Source organism: Citrus sinensis, chromosome 6 (genome assembly GCF_022201045.2).
Source record: "Citrus sinensis cultivar Valencia sweet orange chromosome 6, DVS_A1.0, whole genome shotgun sequence".
Classification (NCBI taxonomy): domain Eukaryota; kingdom Viridiplantae; phylum Streptophyta; class Magnoliopsida; order Sapindales; family Rutaceae; genus Citrus; species Citrus sinensis.
In genome coordinates, this window is record NC_068561.1 from 22,030,956 (window position 1) to 22,053,184 (window position 22,229).

General features: G+C 34.6%; 4 protein-coding genes across 6 annotated transcripts; 2 read left to right on the top strand and 2 right to left on the bottom strand.

Annotated features, from left to right (window-relative positions):
* Positions 1-1,588: 1,588 nt before the first annotated feature.
* On the top strand, positions 1,589-5,835 carry LOC102627856 (sucrose synthase 5). The gene is made up of 15 exons (XM_006481888.4): positions 1,589-1,918; positions 2,026-2,180; positions 2,257-2,449; positions 2,542-2,660; positions 2,751-2,967; positions 3,055-3,150; positions 3,257-3,430; positions 3,554-3,670; positions 3,764-3,930; positions 4,045-4,269; positions 4,367-4,933; positions 5,020-5,158; positions 5,246-5,325; positions 5,416-5,442; positions 5,531-5,835. The coding sequence occupies exons 1-15, from the start codon at positions 1,685-1,687 to the stop codon at positions 5,544-5,546; spliced, it is 2,526 nt and encodes an 841-aa protein (XP_006481951.1). The 5' UTR covers positions 1,589-1,684; the 3' UTR covers positions 5,547-5,835.
* A 3,173-nt stretch (positions 5,836-9,008) lies between these two features.
* LOC102628151 (ALA-interacting subunit 3-like) lies at positions 9,009-12,066 on the top strand. Of its 2 annotated transcripts, XM_006481889.3 has the most exons (8): positions 9,019-9,345; positions 9,577-9,635; positions 9,733-9,807; positions 9,898-10,014; positions 10,147-10,217; positions 10,748-11,045; positions 11,175-11,464; positions 11,774-12,066. In XM_006481889.3, exons 1-8 carry the CDS (start codon positions 9,285-9,287, stop codon positions 11,832-11,834), a joined length of 1,032 nt encoding a protein of 343 aa, XP_006481952.1. In that variant the 5' UTR covers positions 9,019-9,284; the 3' UTR covers positions 11,835-12,066. The 2 variants fall into 2 exon arrangements, with proteins under 2 accessions (XP_024955936.1, XP_006481952.1); XM_025100168.2 differs by lacking the exon at positions 11,774-12,066 and having other exon boundaries at positions 9,009-9,345; positions 11,139-11,286.
* A 258-nt stretch (positions 12,067-12,324) lies between these two features.
* On the bottom strand, positions 12,325-15,525 carry LOC102628445 (uncharacterized). Of its 2 annotated transcripts, none has more exons than XM_006481890.4 (11): positions 15,013-15,523; positions 14,802-14,904; positions 14,598-14,611; positions 14,254-14,472; positions 14,084-14,155; positions 13,832-13,921; positions 13,701-13,739; positions 13,463-13,567; positions 13,187-13,352; positions 12,750-12,859; positions 12,325-12,655 (listed from the first exon to the last, which is right to left on the bottom strand). In XM_006481890.4, exons 1-11 carry the CDS (start codon positions 15,214-15,216, stop codon positions 12,569-12,571), a joined length of 1,209 nt encoding a protein of 402 aa, XP_006481953.1. In that variant the 5' UTR covers positions 15,217-15,523; the 3' UTR covers positions 12,325-12,568. The 2 variants fall into 2 exon arrangements, 1 of the variants encoding a protein (XP_006481953.1); XR_003065821.2 differs by having other exon boundaries at positions 12,616-12,655; positions 12,750-13,110; positions 15,013-15,525.
* A 2,159-nt stretch (positions 15,526-17,684) lies between these two features.
* LOC102629308 (NAC domain-containing protein 54-like) lies at positions 17,685-21,483 on the bottom strand. The gene is made up of 7 exons (XM_006481894.4): positions 21,372-21,483; positions 21,015-21,267; positions 19,928-20,205; positions 19,513-19,827; positions 18,999-19,421; positions 18,587-18,665; positions 17,685-18,491 (listed from the first exon to the last, which is right to left on the bottom strand). The coding sequence occupies exons 2-7, from the start codon at positions 21,169-21,171 to the stop codon at positions 17,869-17,871; spliced, it is 1,875 nt and encodes a 624-aa protein (XP_006481957.1). The 5' UTR covers positions 21,172-21,267; positions 21,372-21,483; the 3' UTR covers positions 17,685-17,868.
* Between the last annotated feature and the right edge of the window lie 746 nt (positions 21,484-22,229).

The window sequence follows — 22,229 nt, forward strand, 5'->3', positions numbered from 1 at the left end:
ACCTACCCGATGTACCTCCGTTTGGTTTTTCTTTTTACCCCTTCTAAAAATTGAGTTTTATTTCATTTGAACCTCCCCGATGCTGGAGCGACGGCGGTTCCGGAATCCGGCTGGCTATTTCTTATTTTAAAGCTTTAGAAATTAGATTTAGATGTGTGGTGGTGCGATTTACTCGCGAAAACAAACGCGTAAAGTTCATTATAGAATCTTTTTGGTTTTTTTTTTTTAAGATTTATTGACTGACGGTTGATAAAATTAAAAATAATAAAATAATACATCAAATTTTTATTTAAGGCAATCCCTAAGTGTACATGTTTTTTAAGATTCTTCAAACTAGATGAAAATGTTCAGTCCGTATCAAACTAGTGCTTGGAAAGGACACATCATACCCCTTCCAGCCAATGAGATTCAGACACGCACGTTAATAACAGAGAATTTGCTGCCACAACTCCCCTAACGTGGTAAATGAATCAGACACTACAATTTTATTTCTTTTATTAGTTTCATTGTGATATTTATCATATTCCAAGCAGTGGAGAAACACTGTTTGTGAAATAATTTCTCAATTGTATTGTGTACAGTTGTCATACAAGAAAAATTGTTTGATATGAGGTTTTGGTGCTTCATGCTTTCACAGTAAGCTTTCATAATGACGAAGATCTTAAATTGTATATCAACATTTCATCTCAAATGATAAATAATGTAACATATAATATATCGTTCATTAAGTAGTACATATTTCCATAAATTTTAAGTTACATCATCCACTTATAAATATTATATTACTTAAAATGAAATTTTGAGATATACAATTTCAAAATGTCTGGCCCTATTCTTTTAGGAATAAATGCTTTTGAGTTATAACTTTTCATTTTCTTGCATGATGACAAAGGCGTCGTATAATATAATGCATGAACCTTCTTAGTCATAAAGCAAACTGAAATTCAAAAAGGAACTCATGAATATTCACGATAGCCATTACATGTACAGTCGTGTGAAATTTACAAATTCTTAGCAAAATGAAGAAACCAATTTCGGAATTCTGAATTAGTTGCGATAACCAAGGAAAGAATTATAAGAACACGAAGCTTGAGTTATGATGCAGGCTGCTGTATATGCTAATAATGCTTCAATGGGAGACAAATTAATTGAAGAAGTTCCGTATAAAGATGCCAACTTTTCTTCCCTTGCCATTTTTCTTTCTTCCTTACGGCCACGGAAAGAAAAGTATTTTTTTCTTTTCTTTTACTTCATCAAACAATCAGGAATCTACTTCTCTTTATCTGTTAAATTCTTTGCTTTCTCCAACCCACTTTTATGAATGTTCTTTCTCCTCATGCGCTCTCCTTTCTAGCCCCACATTCGGACAAAACATTTTCACCACTATTGTTACATTTACAAAGTTTGTATCTCAACTGATATACGTAATAGATACCTGCTTTCCTCTTTGATAAAACCAAGTTACATATGATATTACTTGTGATACAAATTTTGTAGCCCGACTTTGTAAGCGTCACGTGTCTCAGTACGTGAGGAAACAAATTAACCAGCCATGCATCAATATCACTCTATAAATACAGAACATCTTAACTGAACCAACAATGCAAATAAATTATCTCTGAAAGAAATACGAAGCTTAATCAATTCTTGCTATCAAACACTTTTTTTTAAAAAATTTTCAGAAATGGCTTCTGCAACGAGCTTAAAACGGTCGGACTCTATAGCTGATAACATGCCGGATGCCTTGAAGCAAAGCCGGTATCACATGAAGAGGTGCTTTGTTAGATATATTGAAAAGGGAAAAAGGATAATGAAACTTCACGACTTAATGGATGAACTAAATGAAGTGATAGATGATGAGGATGTGAGAACCCAAGTCTTGGAGGGTTTACTTGGCTACATTTTGTGTTCTACGCAGGTCAATTAATTTATAGTTATTATTCATTTCATTTCTATCTTTTTCAGTTGCGTAATTAAGGCTAATTAATTAATTAAGTTAATTCTGTATATGTGCATATATTGCAGGAAGCTGTTGTTATGCCTCCACATGTAGCTTTTGCCATTAGGCCAAATCCTGGATTCTGGGAATTTGTTAAAGTAAATTCTGATGATCTCTCAGTTGAGGCCATCACTGTTACAGACTTCTTGAAATTCAAAGAATTGGTCTTTGATGAGGACTGGTATGTCCTATATCTTGAAAAGTTGAAATTTTATTTGTTCCAATTCATATTAGCAATAAAATTGATGGCATTGCAGGGCAAAAGATGAAAATGCATTGGAAGTGGATTTCGGAGCATATGAGTTCTCTCTGCCGCAATTGACTTTATCTTCTTCGATCGGAAATGGGATCAGCTTTGTTTCAAAGTTTGTGACCGCAAAGCTAAGCGGGCGCCAGGACTGTGCACAGCCTCTTGTGGATTATCTACTGTCATTGGATCACCAAGGAGAAGTATGTTGGAAATGAAAATTATTTAGAGTTGAAATTCTGATGCTAACAAAATTTTAATCATGTTAAACAACCTATTTGGTATTTGTTTCCAGAAACTTATGATAAATGATAACCTCAACACAGCTGAAAAGCTTCAGATGGCACTAATAGTTGCAGAAGTTTCCCTCTCAACACTCCCCAAGGACACCCCATATCAAAAATTTGAGTTGAGGTGAACCTAGCTACTTGTCATAAACATTCGTGTAATAATTAGCTTCTAAAAATTTTGAGAGTTATAACGAAAGTCCCAATTCTTTTACAGGTTTAAGGAGTGGGGCTTTGAGAAGGGATGGGGTCATACAGCGGAAAGAGTTAGAGAGACTATGAGATCACTCTCAGAAGTACTGCAAGCGCCGGATCCATTGCATATGGAGAAGTTTCTTAGCAGTCTTCCAATTTTATTCAATGTTGTAATTTTCTCCCCTCATGGCTACTTTGGCCAAGCAGATGTCCTTGGTTTGCCAGACACTGGTGGGCAGGTAAAATATTCATGTAACTTGGCATTGCATGTTGTTTAAGACAGAAACAACTATTTGATATTTGTTACCAAAATGAAATGCAAACAGGTTGTTTACATTTTGGATCAAGTGAAAGCTTTGGAAGAGGAACTGCTTCTCAGAATTAAGCAACAAGGTCTGTACATCAAGCCTCAAATTGTTGTGGTAAGTTTGATATGCATAAATGTTTGATATACATGAAAGTACAAGTTCCTGATCAAGGCAGTTGAATTTGGATAATTTTCCTTAACCATGTTCTTCATTGAAACAGGTTACTCGACTCATACCGGATGCTAGAGGAACTAAGTGCAACCAGGAGCTGGAACCCATTGAGGGGACTAAGCATTCAAACATCCTCCGTGTTCCATTCAAGACAGATAAAGGGATCCTCCATAGATGGGTGTCTCGTTTTGACGTTTATCCTTACCTTGAGGGATTTGCTCAAGTATGCACCATTTGCTTCCCCTCTCAAACAGACCTTTCATTTTTTGAATGTAATTGCCAGAACTAATGATCAAAGCAGAGTTGATCATTGTTACTAAACTTTCTGTTTCTTTTGAATCATTAGGATGCTACAACGATGATCCTGGAGTTGTTGGGAGGAAAGCCAGATCTTATCATTGGAAACTACTCGGATGGCAATTTAGTGGCATCACTCATGGCCAGTAAACTTGGAATAACTCAGGTCTCTTTGTTTGTTAGTTTAGAAAGCTATGAAGTTTTGGTCACTTTTTTATGCATACTGGGAAGTAATTTGACAAAGTTTTTTAATACCTAGGCAACTATCGCGCATGCTTTAGAGAAGACCAAGTACGAGGATTCAGATGTGAAATGGAAGGAACTGGACCCAAAATACCACTTCTCTTGCCAATTCATAGCCGATACAATTGCAATGAATGCAACAGATTTCATCATAGCAAGCACATTCCAGGAGATTGCTGGAAGGTTAGAAATATGTCATTTCTAAGTAATTCAACAATATGATAGCATCAGTAAGAATCGGGGTAGCGTGAAATTGAATTGTTGCGGTGACTGAATTCCAAATGTTATTGTTTGCAGCAAAGACAGACCCGGACAGTATGAGAGCCATACCGCATTTACTCTCCCAGGGCTATGTAGAGTTGTCAAAGGCATCGATGTCTTGGACCCGAAATTCAACATTGCTGCTCCTGGGGCTGATCAATCAGTCTATTTCCCTTACACAGAGAAACAGAGACGACTCACAAAATTTCATCCCGAGATTGAGGAATTGCTGTACAATAAAGAAGACAATAATGAACACATGTAAGTGTTGAAACACCGATGATTTCGCTCGTGTTGTTCCTTTCCATTTGATCATTGAGTAATCTATTAACATCTTTTATATGCATTCCCAAAACAGTGGATATCTTGCAGATAGAAAGAAACCAATTATCTTCTCGATGGCAAGGCTTGATGTTGTAAAGAACCTCACAGGACTAACCGAGTGGTATGGAAAGAACAAGAGGCTGAGAAACTTGGTAAATCTTGTTATAGTTGGGGCCTTCTTTGATCCTTCCAAATCAAAAGATAGAGAAGAAACTGCTGAAATAAAAAAGATGCACGCATTGATGGAAAAATACCAACTTAAGGGACAAATGAGATGGATAGCAGCACAGAGTGACAGGCTCAGAAACGGAGAACTCTACCGCTGTATTGCTGATACAAAAGGAGCTTTTGTGCAGCCTGCTCTTTATGAAGCATTTGGTCTCACTGTCATTGAAGCAATGAATTGTGGATTACCCACCTTCGCAACCAATCAGGGTGGTCCAGCTGAAATCATAGTCGATGGGGTCTCAGGATTTCATATTGATCCCTACAATGGGGATGAGTCTAGCGACAAAATTGCTGATTTCTTTGAGGCCTGCAAGGTTGATCCCACATACTGGAATAAGTTTTCGACAGAGGGCTTAAAACGCATAAATGAATGGTAACCATATATGATGCCATATATATTAAGTTATCACTAGCAAAGTTGACTTATTCATATATGATATTTTCACCACAATTTTGTAGCTACACTTGGAAGATCTATGCAAACAAGATGTTGAATATGGGATGCATGTATAGCTTCTGGAAGCAATTGAACAAGGGGCAGAAACTAGCTAAGCAGAGATACATTGAAATGTTTTACAATCTCCTGTTCAAAAACTTGGTACCTTTTTATTACCTCTATTGCCTTTCTTAAAAGACAGGTATGCATTCAGTTGATCACTTGTTCTGACTTTTAAAACTTTGTAAGGTGAAAAATGTACCGGTTCCAAATGAAGAAGCTCAGCAACCAATGTCAGAGCCAGCAGTCAAACCACAGCACTCACTAAGGCAAGCAAGATCTTCAACAAATATGCTCCATTTTTAGATTAATAATTCATGCAAGCTAACTTTTACATATTTGTTTTTCGCTGCATGCAGTAAACGCTCACAGTCGCGATTGCAAAGGTAAACCTACGATCAATCCTTATTCGGATTTCACCACAAGCCAGTCATATCATTAAAAATCAATTTACTCCAATGTATTATTAATCAGGTTGTTGGGAGCTTAAGAATCAACAAAGGCTGGAGGTGGTGCACAGATAATAAGTCTGCTATCAGCTGTGAAGCCACCGGCGAAGCAGCTAATTGCTGTAGTAGTAGCAGCATTTTGTGCACCTCACAGAGGGTGTTGCCTTACATTCATAATGTACATGCTCCAAAAATATATTGAGAAATAAACAAGTGGTTTATAATTTACATCTATAACGTTACTATTGTGGCAGAGTCATTCCTTGTGCAAAATCTCTTATAAAATGTGCGATTTATAACATGTATTTAGTGGAATATTAATTTCTATTTTCTCTAGTTTGTATCCAAATTATATAATAAGGATATTCAAAACTAGAAAATATGATATAGATATACACCTAAAAATATACATGTCACTTGAAAAAATAATAGAATAGTGATGAAGTATGGGCATAACTAATACATGTCTGGCCGGATTGGGGCGGGGCCGGATAGGGTACAATTTTAGTTAGTCCGAGTTGGGACAGCCAAAAATCCAGGCCCAAGAATGCTGAGTATCCTACTTTGATTCGTATCCGGACCTGAATTAGGAAATAAGTTCTAATTTTCTAATAAAATTGAAATAACTAATTAACTCGAGTCGGTTTTATTTGTTCGACAAAAACTCAGTTGCCAATTATAGAAAAGAACAACATACAATTTATGGAGAAAATAAAAAGATGACACAACGTACCAAAAGGAAATAGGTTGATGACTTGTCGTATTCCTGCAAAAAATAATGGGTCCTACATAGTATGCATTGGCACAGATTCTGGCAGGACTTGTCTTTTCCTATATTTTCACAATATGACATGTCGTATGCGTCAAATGCAATTGGATGGCATGTCCTTCAAGCTCCGAGCTTTTATAAAAATTTCATGAATTAAATGCATGTTTAGTATGACTTATCTAATGGCCATAAGTACTTATTGAATCTCATAAACTGTTATCAAAATTCCTTACTTTACCTTAATTATTATTTGAACAAGTAAAAGTTATGTCTTGGTTTGAGTGGGTATATTATTTTTCTTTTACATGTCCATGGAGTTTTGAGAAATCCAAACATATCAGAAATAGATAGAAATGTAGGAATTTATTTAATGAACCGCACTCCTTTGTATACATCAGGAGTCCATTGATGAGAATGGGCTGGGGAAAGCTTGAACCGAATTTCGATAGTGATGAATATAAGCACAATTGAAATTCCCCATATGAACATTTGTGTATTGATAAGATTGTTCACTGTTTCTTGAAGCTCAACATCTCCCCCAGATGAACTGTATGGCCAATAGAAACCATGAACCAAAATAGAAGAACTTGTCCCACCCATGAGTAAATAATTTATAGTAGCCTCGTTAGACTATATATTTTTCTTAGTATATATGGATAATAGGTAGGAGTACAAATTGAAACATTTTGGAGCTACAAAGATAGTTATTAAATCATTAGCACTGCATAAAAACTTTCCTCATAAAGTAGCTATTAATATGAATAAAAAAAAACTTGTTATAACCATCCTATACATTAACGCACTCTATTGTTTAGTTATTTTTCAGTAGAGTTTTTAAAACTTAAATAAGTTATTTTGTCTCTATTAAAAAAAAACTCAAATTTTAGACTTTTAGGAGCAGAGATTGAAAAGATTTTTCTAAATGTTAAAATATCTCAAATATCCTCTACTCATTTCACAATCTTATTTTATTCCTTTTATAACATAACTTTTAAAATTTTGTTTATTAAAGTAATTTTATAATTTTTAATAAAAACTCTCATTAACAACCAAACAACTAAAATCTTTTTGATAAAAGATAAAAAGTAAATATGTTCAAATTGTAGAAGTCTTATTTTGATCTTGATATAAGTAAATAAGTTCAAATTGTAGTAAAATTGAAATAACTAACTAAAAAATAAAAGACTTTATTTATTATTTTGCATTTGTGTGTATAATCGTAAGCTTATAAACTAAAGTAGTAAAGGAAAAGCGAAAGTTAAAGCGGCCAAGGCCAAGCAACTCTTCTCTCCTTGATATTTATATATAATGTCTATAAGGTGAAATTCTACTGGCGACACATCCGTTGCGATAATATGCATAGCATTACTTAACAATAAAATTCGATAACTTGTCCTTAGAGTTTTGTTATGGATTGTTAAATCCTTAAAGGATATTTGTTTGAATTATTGATCACACAAAAATGAATAATCTAATAGAGAAATAAATAATTAAAAAATTATTGAAAATTAAATATCAAAATATTAAGAAGATAATAAATCAATATTATGGGTCCGTACTCGAGTAAGTAAATAAGTTTAAATTTTTTAACAAAATTGAATTAACTAATTAACTTGAGTCAGTTTTACTTGTTCGATAAAAACTCTTTTACTCTACATATATTCAATTGTAAACTGCAAGAAACGAACAACATGCAATTTATGTCGAAAACATAGAGACGACGTGATGTACAAAGAGGAAATATAATGACGACATGTCGTATATATAAAATGGACGACAAGTCCTACATAGTATGCCCCGGCCCCGCGCATAATCTGTAGGACTTGTCGTTTTTAACAATACAACATGTCGTACTAGTCAAATGCAGTAAAAAAAAATGTCCCTAAGGCTCTTAATTTCATCAAAATTTCATGATTTAAGTATTATTATCAAAAATAGAAGAAAACTCCAAGGCATTAAGTTCAAATTACAGTAAAACTGAAATAACTAATTTAAAATAAAAGACTATATATTTTTCTATATTTGTGTGTATGGTCGCAAACTTGTAAAATAAAGTATTCAATTATTTGTTCAACAAGAATAATCGAAAATTAAAGCCACCAAGACCAAGCCATTATTCTCTCCTTGAGATTTATATATAATGTTAAGGTGGTGAAATTTCATTGGCGATTCATACGTCGTATGTGGCCATATTATAACAAAATTAATAAATAATCAATTAACACATGATTTAAATAATCAATTAATAAATTACGGCATCGGTATGTGCCAAATTGAACCCACCTCTAGCCCTGTCAAATCTCTTCCGCCTGAGCTTTACTGGATCCATAAAAATCTAAAATCCTACTGAAATCAACATTTGAGAAGATATTATATAATATTAGTATACATCAACTTAATAGACCGTCAAATTTATTTACGTTTTATGGGTAAGAGCGTTCATCAAGTTTAACATCTTTCCATTAAATTAATCTTGTCTCGTTAGATTTTACCGGCCAAAATATTTTAGGGAAAAGGTTTTAAAGCACATGGATCCAACAACAATTCATATAGTCCATTAATTTATATACAAAGTTTATGATAATTACTTTTGCCACTTGGCAAGCCGCATGCTAATGAAATCACCTAGCCGGTTAGAACGAAAGCCATGCAGTGGCAAATTCATGAATAAATTCCGATTGTCTAAACTTCGATAAGCCCCCTCACTTTTCTTAATTTTCTAACATTAGCGGTAATAACTAAAAAGATCCGTAGGAAGACTCAAAAGCCGGATCGGGTTCACCAAACCTGAGCCAGATAAGCACATGAGTGCATGAACACGAGGCTAATCGAAAAGAAGGGTGGGTAGTTGCTTCAAATCAGCAGTCCTTCGGCCTTCACGTATGACAAGAACCGTTTATCTTTTTCTTAAAAACAAAACAAATAGATAATGTTCATGTAAATAACAATGAACGGATGGTAAAATATCAAGAAAAGGGACTCCTAATTCACAAATTTTATTTTGGCTGAGATGAAAGGAAGAAGGAGCTCATCAGATTCATCATCTTCTTCCAAAACCAAGAAACCCCAATGTCAGTTTCCTTTTCTTTCCCTTATTTATTATTATTATTATTTTTTAATGCTAAATTACGATGATATTGCAATTTTATAATTTGTTTGCTAACAGCAACAGAAGTTTCAGATACCCAAGTGATCATTAATGTTGCATTGTCTCATATATGTTGTGGTTTAATCACATTCTATTGGATTTCTGTCAAATATTTGGGGCAATTATGATTGACATGTGTTTTACTTTGTGGCAGATTCTAAGTTTACACAGCAAGAGCTTTCTGCTTGTAAACCGATTCTAACACCAGGATATGTATGGATTCACGATATACTATAATGTTTTGCATTGATGTTTTATTTAGCTAAAGTTTTCTCATTTCTTCTGTGTTATGATTTAAATGGATTTTCAGGTTATTGGAATATTTATTATTGTCGGCGTCGTCTTCATCCCAGTTGGAATTATTTCATTGTTTGCATCAGAGAATGTAATACATTTTAACCTGATCTTGAAAATTGTTAGCTTGCCAATGATTGATATTGTACTTGAAACTGTGATTTCTTTCTCTGACGCATAGGTGGTAGAAATTGTGGACCGCTATGATGAAGGTTGCATTCCCCCTAACTATAGCGATGATATGCTTGCATATATCCAAAACAGTGATACTAACAAGACCTGTACCAGGAGTTTGAAGGTTAGACTGATTTCTTTTCTGCTATGATGTTTCAATTAATTCAAGCTTTATTCTTCATCTTTAGATTATGATGCTACAGCCTATGTCCAGTAATATTTTCTTTTTTCTGTGTACTAATTTATCATGTTGCAGGCCACAAAGCTAATGAAAAGTCCTGTTTATATCTATTATCAGCTTGATAACTTCTATCAGAACCACCGTCGGTAGGTGGAATCTACTTTTAAAAGTTTTGTAGGGTGTTTTTATATTTTGGTAAGACTTATGTCATATGTGGAAAGAGATTGGCTAGTTACATCATTTCTGATCAGAGCTGGTTTCTGAATGTTAATTCTCTGTATATTTGTTTGCAAATCACAAGCCGCAGAGTGCATTTATCTTCAAATTGTACACAATTTTGAAGATCAGTCAATTATCTGACAATTACAAGAATCCAAACCAAATATTTCCCTGTGTTCATAATATGTAGAGGGAGAAAAGAACTGTAATTGAAACTGAGAGATATTGATGGATCTTCTGAATTGAAAAATTCTCGTATGAAAGATTTTGAAGCAAGACAGTAACTGAACAAATTTACGATTTTATTTGAGAAATCAGAATTATCTTTTTGCCCTAGACCAATAGAATTTTTAATTTTTTTAATTATTATTTTCTAATTGTGAATCATCCTAACATCATATCAACTCTAGAATCTTTTTAAACCTTTGTTCATTTGAAGTGTTAAAGTTGGTTTCAGATATGTTAAAAGCCGAAATGACAAGCAGTTGTGGAGCAAGAAACATGAGGATGAGACAAAAAACTGTGCTCCCGAAGCCACATCTAATGGACTCTCAATTGTTCCTTGTGGTCTCATCGCATGGAGTTTGTTCAATGATTCATATGGATTTTCAATAAAAAATAAGATGGTCAAGGTCAGTAAGAAGAACATAGCTTGGGAGAGTGACAAAAAGCATAAATTCGGGTCAGATGTTTACCCCAAAAATTTCCAGAATGGAGTTTTAATTGGAGGTGGAAAACTTAATTCTAGCATACCTGTGAGTATACCTATATCTCTGTTTTGTTTATATGACATTATTTCTATTCTAGTTTTCATTTTCCCTATTACTTCTTGGTTGAATTTCTTTCAGAATAAGAGTTGCTCATTACTGGATTGCATGTAACAGTTGAGCAAACAAGAGGCTCTTATAGTATGGATGCGTACTGCAGCACTGCCAACTTTTAGGAAACTGTATGGAAGAATAGAAAGTGATATTCAAGCCAATGATTCAGTTACAGTCATAATTGAGAACAATTATAACACTTACAGTTTCGGTGGTAAAAAGAAGCTGGTTCTTTCAACCACGACTTGGATAGGTGGAAAAAATGATTTTTTGGGCATAGCATATATTACTGTTGGTGGATTATGCCTGTTCTTAGCAATAAGCTTCATACTTGTGTATGTTGTCATGCCAAGGTGAGTAAATGGTCCAAAGTCATACTTATTGCAATTCTTGCTCGAGTAAACTACCATTTTCTTCCGGGATGATAGATTTAATTTCCCTCTTATTTGTTACTTGAAGAGATAATACTAGCTTGGGATAACCAGGAAACTTGAATCCTTACCAATCCAACCTCTCATAGAAACTCGGGAAAAAATTAACATGATATTGCTGATAATGCAAAGGATTTTATTCTTTGGAAGATAATATAACTTCTTGTGTCGTGTTGTTGCAAAAACAAACTGGGTATATAGTGTTTGAGACGGTTTTTATGTTATTTGCAGGCCACTTGGGGATCCAGCTTTCTTGTCTTGGAACAGGCATCCAGCAGGACATCAGATATAGGTTTCTCACTGTATATATTCCGCATCTATCTTCAATTGTCACAATTATTCCTTGCGTCCGTGGTTACTGAGTAACTGTAGTTTTTACATTTGATGATGGATGTTCTTATTTGGAATGCAAAATTGTTTTTCTCAATAAGAAAAACATTTGCTTTTTCTTAACTCTGTTAAAATTAAATTACTTTGACATGGATTATTGTCCCACGGTTTCAAATTTCCTAAGTTTTTCCTCATTTGCTTGAATTGATGCTTCATGCTAAATATATAGTGTGACTTTTTTATTTTTCTCTAACTGAATGGCTTTACGTATCTTGATAATTATTTGTAATAGGAGCAATTTTTTTGCATAATTTTCTAAATTTCAAAACTCAAATGTGTAGCTGCAATTTTCACTTTCAAATAAAATATAATCTCAATTAGAAAAATATAATTCAAGTTATTAGTTTAAAATGTGTCGAAGCAGAACAAAAAAGATAATAATATAATAAATATGACACTAATTAAAATGGCAAAAATAAAATAATTTAACAAGTGAATGCAAGTGTCCAACAACATAGAAAAGTTCATCCTCGAGTTGTGGATGAATTTCGAGGATAACACTCGTAGGGATACAACAGAACAGATTCAAACTTGTAGTTTTTGCTTTTCAATGATGTAAATGGAGAATATATATGTCTTGAACAATTTTTTCTTTTCCAAAAAAAGAAGAAATAATTGAAAAATGTAAAAATATTATTATTGACAAGGAAGAATCGTAGGCTCCATTGGAATGGAAGTATCCCTGTCGCACATTTTAGCGTCAATGCTCACAACACCTTCTCCCTGCATAATCATATATTCAACAGTTTTACTACAATGTAAAAATCTTTTACCGTTACTTTACATGAAAGGGAAAAATAAAGAAGAACGAATTTACCTTGGCAATGTTTCTAAAGTATGTTATGGTATAATTTCCAGTAGGAAACAAAGCTTCAGTGAGATCTGCTAAAACTAATTGAGGTTGAGACACTGCTCCATCAAACCAGTCTTCAGTTTGCTCAAACCACACAAACGCCATTGCAGTTACTCAATTTTTTTTGTCTCTATAAACAAATTATAAAGTTTATCTCAATGAACAGGTAGACCCTAATGCTTTTGGAATGAGTGCACAAACCCCTTTTAGTTTTTTCCCCTAAAATCCAAGCCAAGCTTGCGGCTCCGGCATTGTTCATTTCATAAAACTGATCTCACTATTAATGGAGAAGGATATGTGTGTCCGTTCCTGAAACTTTAGGAGTCTACATGTACATTGCGACAAGCTTTGAGAGTCTGAGCCTTAAAAATGTAAGAGCCTTAAAATGACATAATACATACCTAGAGCGAGTGAATTCTGGTTTCTTTTATCAAATCGCCATAAGCTTTGATTTGTAAGGAAAGCAAAGCAAGATTTATCTGCAGCATCTATATTTTCCAGAAAGGTTGATTGAGTGTAGTTTGCTGGTTCTAAAGTGTATGTTCCATCAATTACCACATCCACTGTCTAGATTTTTAAATTAGATTCAGGGAAAAAAAATGTTAATCAATGATAGAACTTTGTGTTTTAGCGTAATTCAACAGTAAAAAAGAAATTGCATAAAACAAAATGCTTACACAAAGAATCGCATGCAACTGTTCCAAATCATCAGAATTAGAGATGTTATAAGTCATCTTATTGATTGAGCTATCCACATTCTCCCCCCCTGCATCTTCAACATACTGTATGAACATGATGAAATCTCATCAGCGCAGCCCACCAATTTAGTCTGCATTTGATATAATTCAAAAGTACTATCCTCTTCTTAATAATAAAACAATATGAAAAAAATTAAGCATTTTTTTATGTTTGTACCTTCAGCTTGAATGCTTCTTTGGTAAATGACCATACACCCTGCATAAAGTAGAAGAAATCAAGTTAATTTTATTTGTATTTGTCCATAAAACACAATGTATCATTTAGTTTATGCACATATGTATACTTACATTATAAAACTCCATCCAAGCTACTATAGGCTTGAATGGCTTTGTCTTGCCTGCAGCAACTCTAGTCAAGCACAGATAGTTCTCTTTAACCTGCAAATATTAAATTGAAAAAAAAAAACAATAGGCTCTGTTTGATAACGCGATATCGTTGTGCTTTAAAAAGTTACAACTACTCTGAATCAGAAGCTCTAGTTGTCAAAATAAACACCACAATATCACATTGTAACATGTAATTTAAGTTATAGTACTCACTGCGTTATATACTTGGTTGGCTCTGGCTTCTGCGTTTGCGAAAATTCCCAAGAATTTGATCCACTCTGCCCGCTGTTATGTGAACAGATCAAAAATATACAAAGCTAAATTAGGGTGAGATTTAATGTACTTAATTTCAATCGGTGAATCAATGAAGTCACTAGTGTTACCCGTAGTGGACCGTCCTCTCCAAAAGGAGCAAAATTAGCAAAGTTGCAAGCTTGTGGTTGATCAGAATCAGTGGTAAAATGAGCTGCGTATTGTGAAAACTGTAGTGGCTCACTTTTGTTAACAAGACCAATTTCTCCTCCTTGGTACAATTTTAGTACACATCCAGATGCCACAGATTCTGATGTCATCCCCTTCATGCTACTTAATAAACCTAATAGCTGTCGATACATAATATGCAAAAAAATCAAACAATAACATACAAAAAGAATAATACTGAATGAGAAGCTAGTAATACTTTACTCCTTTTTTTCCCTCAAAAATATCAATTTGCCATGACTCTCACCTCGAAAAAGGAAACTGCAATTCATGGGAAAATTGGATCACAGGTAAGAAAGAGTACTCCGATGAAAATAAAAATATGAAATATTTTGGAATAAAGAGTAGACCCAATAACAGGAAACAGGGCATGAAATTCTATCAGTTAATGTCCCGTTCACGTTACATTAATTCATAAGCAATGATCAACTAATCAAGCGAGGTACCTTACCTGGAAAGAAATCAGTATCAACTGAATAATTAGACATGGGGATCACAAATGACTTGATCCTTGCGGTGCAATATTTTGTCCTAGCTGCCATTCTTGAGTTGTTCTGTTCAATATAATACAATTTGTGGAGTAAGATTTTTGCCGGAAATTAATTAACAGAGCCAAATATATGTGACTACAGATTAGTTAATAATCAAGAACGAATGTATACCTGAATAAGAAGGTAGCTCCGTCCGTCAATGGCATTCTTGATGACTTTGAAGGTCTGTCCATAATATATATGAAAATTTTGGGCATCTTCAACCTTCGAAATGTCACTCGGCTTCACTGCATTTTCAGCATCATTTCCCCAACTCATGAACCAAACCGCAAAGACCAAGAGTTGCGTAAACCGAATTGAACAAGAAGAAGACATTTTTTTTTTCCTAGAAGAAGAAGAATAACAAGCCAAGCTAGCTCTAAAATAGCATGCACATAACAAAATGACCTACATTTAACATATAATGATATATCTCGAAAACCCCATTATTATTATTATACATAAATAATTGCCGGTGACAGAGGAGAAGAGAAAGTGATGGTGCTTTTCGCCTTTGGTATGTGAATTATTGTTATTTTTAATCGCTTTTGGTGATAACAATGAAGGCATGTGAACGTGATATGTGAGGTTGATCTTTATGTTGTTAATTGAAGCACAGATTTGCAACCCGTGAACCAAATGTTTTGCCTTACTTGTTTTTTTGTCATCTTCTTTTGGAGCACTTTCCCATTTGTTTCCTTTTTCAGTTATTACTTGTTATTAGTCCTATTTGCCTTACCATTTCATATATCATGATTCCCATCCACGACCCCCCCCCCCCCCCCCCCCATGTGCACTGGACAATCACTTCTCATTCACCTATTAATCAAGGAGGAGAAACTTTAACATCTACTCCTCCACTACGCAAATTTGATTTTGCTGTTTTGGACACTATCTATGAATCAACGGCTTTAAACTGTTGTAAATAAAAGTAATTACAATATCATTCAAGCTCCAAATTGTTGGACATCTGCTTGTATGTGACATTTCCCATTGAAAATCTCTAATTTTTCAATACACTTAATACACTCTTATGTTTTGCATAATTGGCACCTTAATTTTTAAAAGAATATATAAAATATATATCTTAAGTTGAGAAATAACAATAAAGACTAATATAATTAGAACAAAAAAAATTTAAGATTGTTTTATTATAAAACAAAATCAAACAACCGAGGGTAATATTATTATTTTGGTCCATTTTGGCTATGCATCCTCATTTCAAAAAACATTTGGGGCCAAACTCTAAATTCCTCAAAGATCTCCAAAACTCCTAAATTTTGGTCCATTTAACTACTACTACTATTATCATTGGTTGTAAATTTCAAAATTTTATGAAATCAAAAGGTGCCACAACACCACCAGATAATGTAATTATCTTTTTTAAGAATAGCATTCGTTTTATAAGGTTAGAATGTCTTCTCTCTAGAGTTAGTTTTTGGATTTGTTGAATAAGGGTGTGTGCTTGTAGCTCGACACGGAGGCTGCTTCCCCGTCCCTCGATTCCTTCCCTTGTTTCTTTCGTTTTTTTTAATTTCAATACTTCATTCGGTAGCAGCAGGGTATCGAGTCATTGGTAACACCCACTCATTTCGGAACCAGATCAAAACCCGGCTCTACTACCCTGGCTTTTCATTGGTTCTTCCCAGGGGCCCCTTATCGTATCGCGCGCGCATCTTCAAGCAATTGGGGGAGGCGCGCCCTCCACAGGATGCATTCATTTCCCTTCACAAGAAGAGGTCTGCTAACTAATGGAACTTTTGACTTATATATTGAAAAAAAGTTTCATCTAATATTACTTGAGAAGCCTAATATTAATCAATCATAGAGTCTTTAGAGCAACCAGAACTTAACCTTGTATATCCCAATTCTTGTGTTCTATAACTACTGATTGAAACCCCAGCTAGACTAAGAAGTTGAATTTCTATTCTATGAATGGGCAGCACAGCAACGATTATCATGGTCCATTTTCCCAATTGAAATCCTTTCCCTAATCTTCAAAAAATTGAACGATGATGATGATATTTTACGGAGTGCAGCCATCTGCATCTCACGGCAATATGGGATTCAAGATATACACCACCAACTTAAACCTACTTTCCCTCTTCTATTGCTCTCAAAAGTAGGTCAACATCATCCAATCAAAGATTGGTATATATCAATGATCCAACAGTGAGTCTTGATTCCTCCTCAACCCCCAAAAAATAAAATTCAGGAAATATCATTGCCACAAATAAAGGGGATAGATGGGTTTCAAGTTCAACTCAAGGATGGCTGTTAACATAGTTCCATGTAATTCGGACACATTACAAAATATGTGTCTCCTAAATGCCGTCACCCAATTTCAGGCAAGTTACCATCACCAAACAGAAGTACTTCTGAACTAGAATGCTCGAGAGCGATCGCTTCTGCCAGCCCTTTAAATTTGTGTGTATGCGAAATTTTTTTTTTTTTAATATGAGCGACTGTTATATTTGTTGTGTCGTCCACGGGGACTTTAGTTGGTAAAAGCCATCTTACAGCTTGATTTCGTCCATTACATTGTGAATTAATAATCTGGACTTTCTTTATCTATATGCTTGATTGTGGTAGATCTAAATATTGATCGACAATCAAACATGATTCAGTTATCAACTGTTCATGAGTATTTGTGGGATTTAGATCTTCTGTTGCCTTAAATTAAACAGCTGATTCGAGTCCCTGTGAAAGGATAAATAGCTATGCTTGAATTACCATTCGAATTTGGTGCGAAAAGCAAAGGTCGCGATGAAATCAAATTTATAACTCAAATTAAAAGGTATTAATTTTTCATTAAAGTAAGTAATTTCAGTACGGTATATTATTATAGAATTACAGGTATATCATCAGTGTGAAACACAAGTATACATCTAAGATCAATCAGCCCCCAATTCTGGAGAAGGTTAATTATCTTATGCCTTCCCAAAATTTAACTACCCTGTTAGAAGTAAAATAAAATAAAGTTCAATGTCAAGCTGATGAAACTACAACATGGTTTGCCCACATGGTGCAAAGAGCCAATGAAATTGTCAGGAATAGTCCTATCTTCTTCAAACACACAATAAAGTTATCCCCACGGCCACCTCTTATATTCACCAGCAAATCTCCCTCTTTTATCTTCTTAGAGCTGCATCCTTTTTCCTTCACATTGAAGCGATCATCAATGTTCAATTTCCCATTGTCCAAATTTTCCCCAAGATAGTAAAATCCATGCATTATGACAAGTACCAGCATGCAAACAACAGCACTTGCTATCTCCTTCCATGGCTTCATGAATGTCCCGGTGAATTTCTCTGCCTTTGCATTAATAGACAAGTTATTTGCGACTTCAGCCGGGTTTAGCTGAACTTGAACAATTTGTGACGGCACAATTTGGTGAAAGAATGTGTCAGCTGCTTGGCGCGTTGAAACGAACATTCCATGGTTGACTTTGATTTCCTCCACAACTTCAAAGCTTGGTGAGCTTGCAAGAGTACCATCACCAATTTCCTCTTCTAAATGGTTCTTATTTGGTTCATCATCGATGAATCCGAGTGAAAAATCGTTTAGCTCAGAATCATTGAACCCTAAGCAGTTGTTATGTGAAGTCTCACCTAAAATCAAATTAACTTCCATTTTTAAGTAAAGAAGAAAGGGAAAGGAAAAACACAATGAAGGGAAAGAAGAAAAAAAAAGTTTATTACATTACCTTCAACTTCATGGCTTTCCATTCTCTGAAAACTTGAAATATTTTCAATGGGAACAATCTTGTGCTCTTCCACAAAGCTCTGACCAAAAAGAATTTAAAGTTTTAGAACATTTGGACATAGCTAGGTTTATGAGGGATAAAAAAAAAGGCATATAACAATCTTGTGCTCTTCCACATAATGACCTTTTTTTCCTTTTTCCTTTTTTTTTTTAAATTTTTTTAACCACTGGGTTCTCTTAATAAAAATTTATAACTCATCCTATCCGCGTGGTTAAGATCTCAATAAAAAGTAAACATTTTATAAGAGACCAAAATGATAAAATGAAATGAAATTGGAAAAAAAAAAAGTGTTGACGAAGGACCAAAGTATCATCATCCTCCTCATAATTAATCAACAGATATGCATACATACCTTGTCTAAATCCTTGTTGGACATGCCAACCCATCTCAAGTTCTCTACCATCCTCTCCGATTTGACATCTTCATCAAGGTATCCGATTTCTATCGACCTCGAATTGAAACCTTCCCATAATTTGTCATTGTATCTGACAGAAGTCATACCATTATTATTATTATTACTTGGATCATAATAATGGTTGTCATCGCCAGTCATCATAAAACTAAAATCATCAGCAGTAGCATTAGAATAATTTCCACCCCATGGATCTTGAACACCACTCGATTGATTTATCATCAGTTCTTGCTGTGTCAGTGCATGAGAATGATCATGCATCTTGAAATCCGTGACTCCAATCTGATGGGAGAAATCTTCTACTTCCAATGGAGGCAGTGAAAGCCGATGCTGCAGCTTCGCACATTCTAATGCCACGTCAATCTGTGCACCAACGAAGCAAATATTGTAATAAGAAAAGAATTAAAAAATAATATGTAAAAATAACTGAATTCACGTCAAGAAAAGTTTTTACCTTATAAGGATGGTATGGAGTAGTTGCATAATTTGAAAATGGGGTGGTATTATTCAAGCCAAATGAGTCTTCTGATAAGAATTGGGTCCATTTCCCATCGTGTGTTTGATTGGAAGATTCAGTACCGATATTACTGGGCAAACATCTATCATAAGGTATAGGATAATCAGAGCTCTCCGAATAATATTCAATGCTGGGAGAATTTGGATGATGAGTCATTTGATTAGCAGTTGTTATTGGTGTCGGGGCATAATGCTCCACAATCTTGGGGCCGATTGCACTCTTCTTGAACACACGACAAAGAGCATAGGCATCCTGGGAATTAAATACAATACAACGAAATAATTCAGTAATTAAAATCAAATCATGATGATGCGCGTTCAAATTAAAGACGAATCGTATATAAACTAATTACCTGTAAACCAGAATCAGTTTCACATTCACGCTCATCAAGACGATATTCGTGCATGACCCAATGGGTACGAATGCCATGCGGTGCTCTCCCACGATAGTAGACTAGGGTTTTCTTCATGCCCACAGAACGAGTCTGGGAGTTCACTTTTCTATCTTTCCCTGTGGCCTTCCAGTATCCAGCTTTGGTTGCACGATTAGTTCTTGATCCATTCGGATACTTGCGATCGCGAGGACTGAAGAAATACCACTCTAAATCTTTGCTCGGTAACAAGGACTTGCCTGAAAAGTTTTGATTGATAATAACAAGAGAAAAACTGTTACAAATGCACAAGTAACATAAGATAAAATAGGAAATGGATCATATTTGATTATAGATCATTTGAAAAAAAAAAAAAATTAATCCAATAAATCATCTTTGGTGTGGCGACGCTGAAATATTTGCTTCATGCTTTGTGACTTGGTCGCTCACCTTGTTTCTCACATCTTCCTCACGAGAAAAGCAAATAAAAGAAGAAGAATGAATACTAATTAACCTTGGTGGGGCCAAGCAGTAATTTTTTTTCAAATGTACTTGCGAGTTGTGATATTTATTCTATTTTATGCAAAAGCTTAAGACATTTGACCGACAAAACACGTTCGATTCTTTTGATTAGTTCGTTTAGTTTGTTCTAAGACATAAACATAACAAACAAACAAAAAGAGAGCAGAATGATTACATATTTACGTAAACAACTTTTTTAAAGGTGCTTGACCGTCTTTTGTTCTTCAACATATGTTAGCTGCAGATCGGCAATAAATATTAATCTTTCTGTTTATTATATATTGTAGTCATTAATTAATTTTGAATATATGTTGGTTGCTTTCTATACACAACTACTTGCCGTTTAGGTCATTGCTAACCCTAAGTATATTCCTTATTCTTTTCTTTAAGAAAAATTCATTTGTATTTTATTGTTTTTAAATAAATAAGCTAAAGAACATGTTAATTGTTTCCTTTTTTTTATCCTTTTTTTTTAAATGTATAATATAAACCAGAAATTCAAGAACTGGCTAGGGCAACGGAAAAATATATGGATGTATGTACGTACCTGGTAACTCCCAAGGTTCACACTTGTAGAGATCAACTTCAGGGATTATTTCCAATTCAATCTCGCGGCCATTGATTTTTCTTTTGAGATAGTAAGCCACAAGTTCTTCATCAGTTGGATGGAACCGAAAACCCGGAGGCAATGAAACAGGAGCCATCTCTTTGGACTTGAATTAATTATCTGGAACTTCTTCTGATAATATTGCTAAAGAATAAAGATCGATCGATGATGACCTTTACTTTGAGCAAGAATACTGCACGATCAAATGCACAAAAATAAAAGAAAAAAAATAAGTCAGCAAATTAATCATACTAAGCAGAGAAAACACAATTATGTATGAAGAGAAGAGAAAGAGACCCGCTGGCTTAGACAGAAGAAGTTCCAAAGCAAAGAGAGCAGAAGATTGGAGATGGAGAGAAGTGAAATGTGATGGGTTTTGATAAGAGACAAAAAGAGGGGGGGGGGGGGGGGGGGGGGGAGAGAGAGAGAAGAACAAAAAGCAAAGAAAGCAAATAGGGTTGGCTGCCACCACCCCCCTAGTCCACCTTTATCTTTTTCGCTAGTCCTTTCCCATGGATGATTCTCATTATCTTTACATTCAAGCTTAACATGTCAGCTACACCCACTCTTTCTTTCTTTATTATATCTCCTCTCTTACATATATAATAAGATAAAATAAAATTATATAAAACAAAAGCATTTGATTACGGTTTGTTTATTTCTTTCTTTCTCTCTCCAATTATCCCATGCTTCGATCTTGTCCTTTCTAGGAATCACAACTCCACCTCCACGTGGTCGTACTTGATTCGATTCATTACCCCTCTGAACGTGTAAAAACAGGTATCTTAAAGAACATTAACGAGAAACTGAAAATCGGCGGCGTTTCTAACTAACTGAAATCAATCCCATGCATATACTTTAATGATTAACTGCCGTGACTTAGTACGTACCGGCCTATAATAATTTCTGTCTTAATTATTTCTCTCAATCGTAATGCTGGAACCTCTTGCTACGTAGGTGCTAAGTTTTGTCGAATGTAAACGAATGTAAGGAGTCCCAATTACCATATTTGCTTTTCAACCTAATTAGCTTCGAATTCATGCATGCCACATCGAAATCGATGGTTAATTAAATGGTTAACAATTTATTGAACCCGTGCATTTTAGAAGGAACAATGATGCTTGTACCGAAAATTGTACAAAAATTAGCATAAAA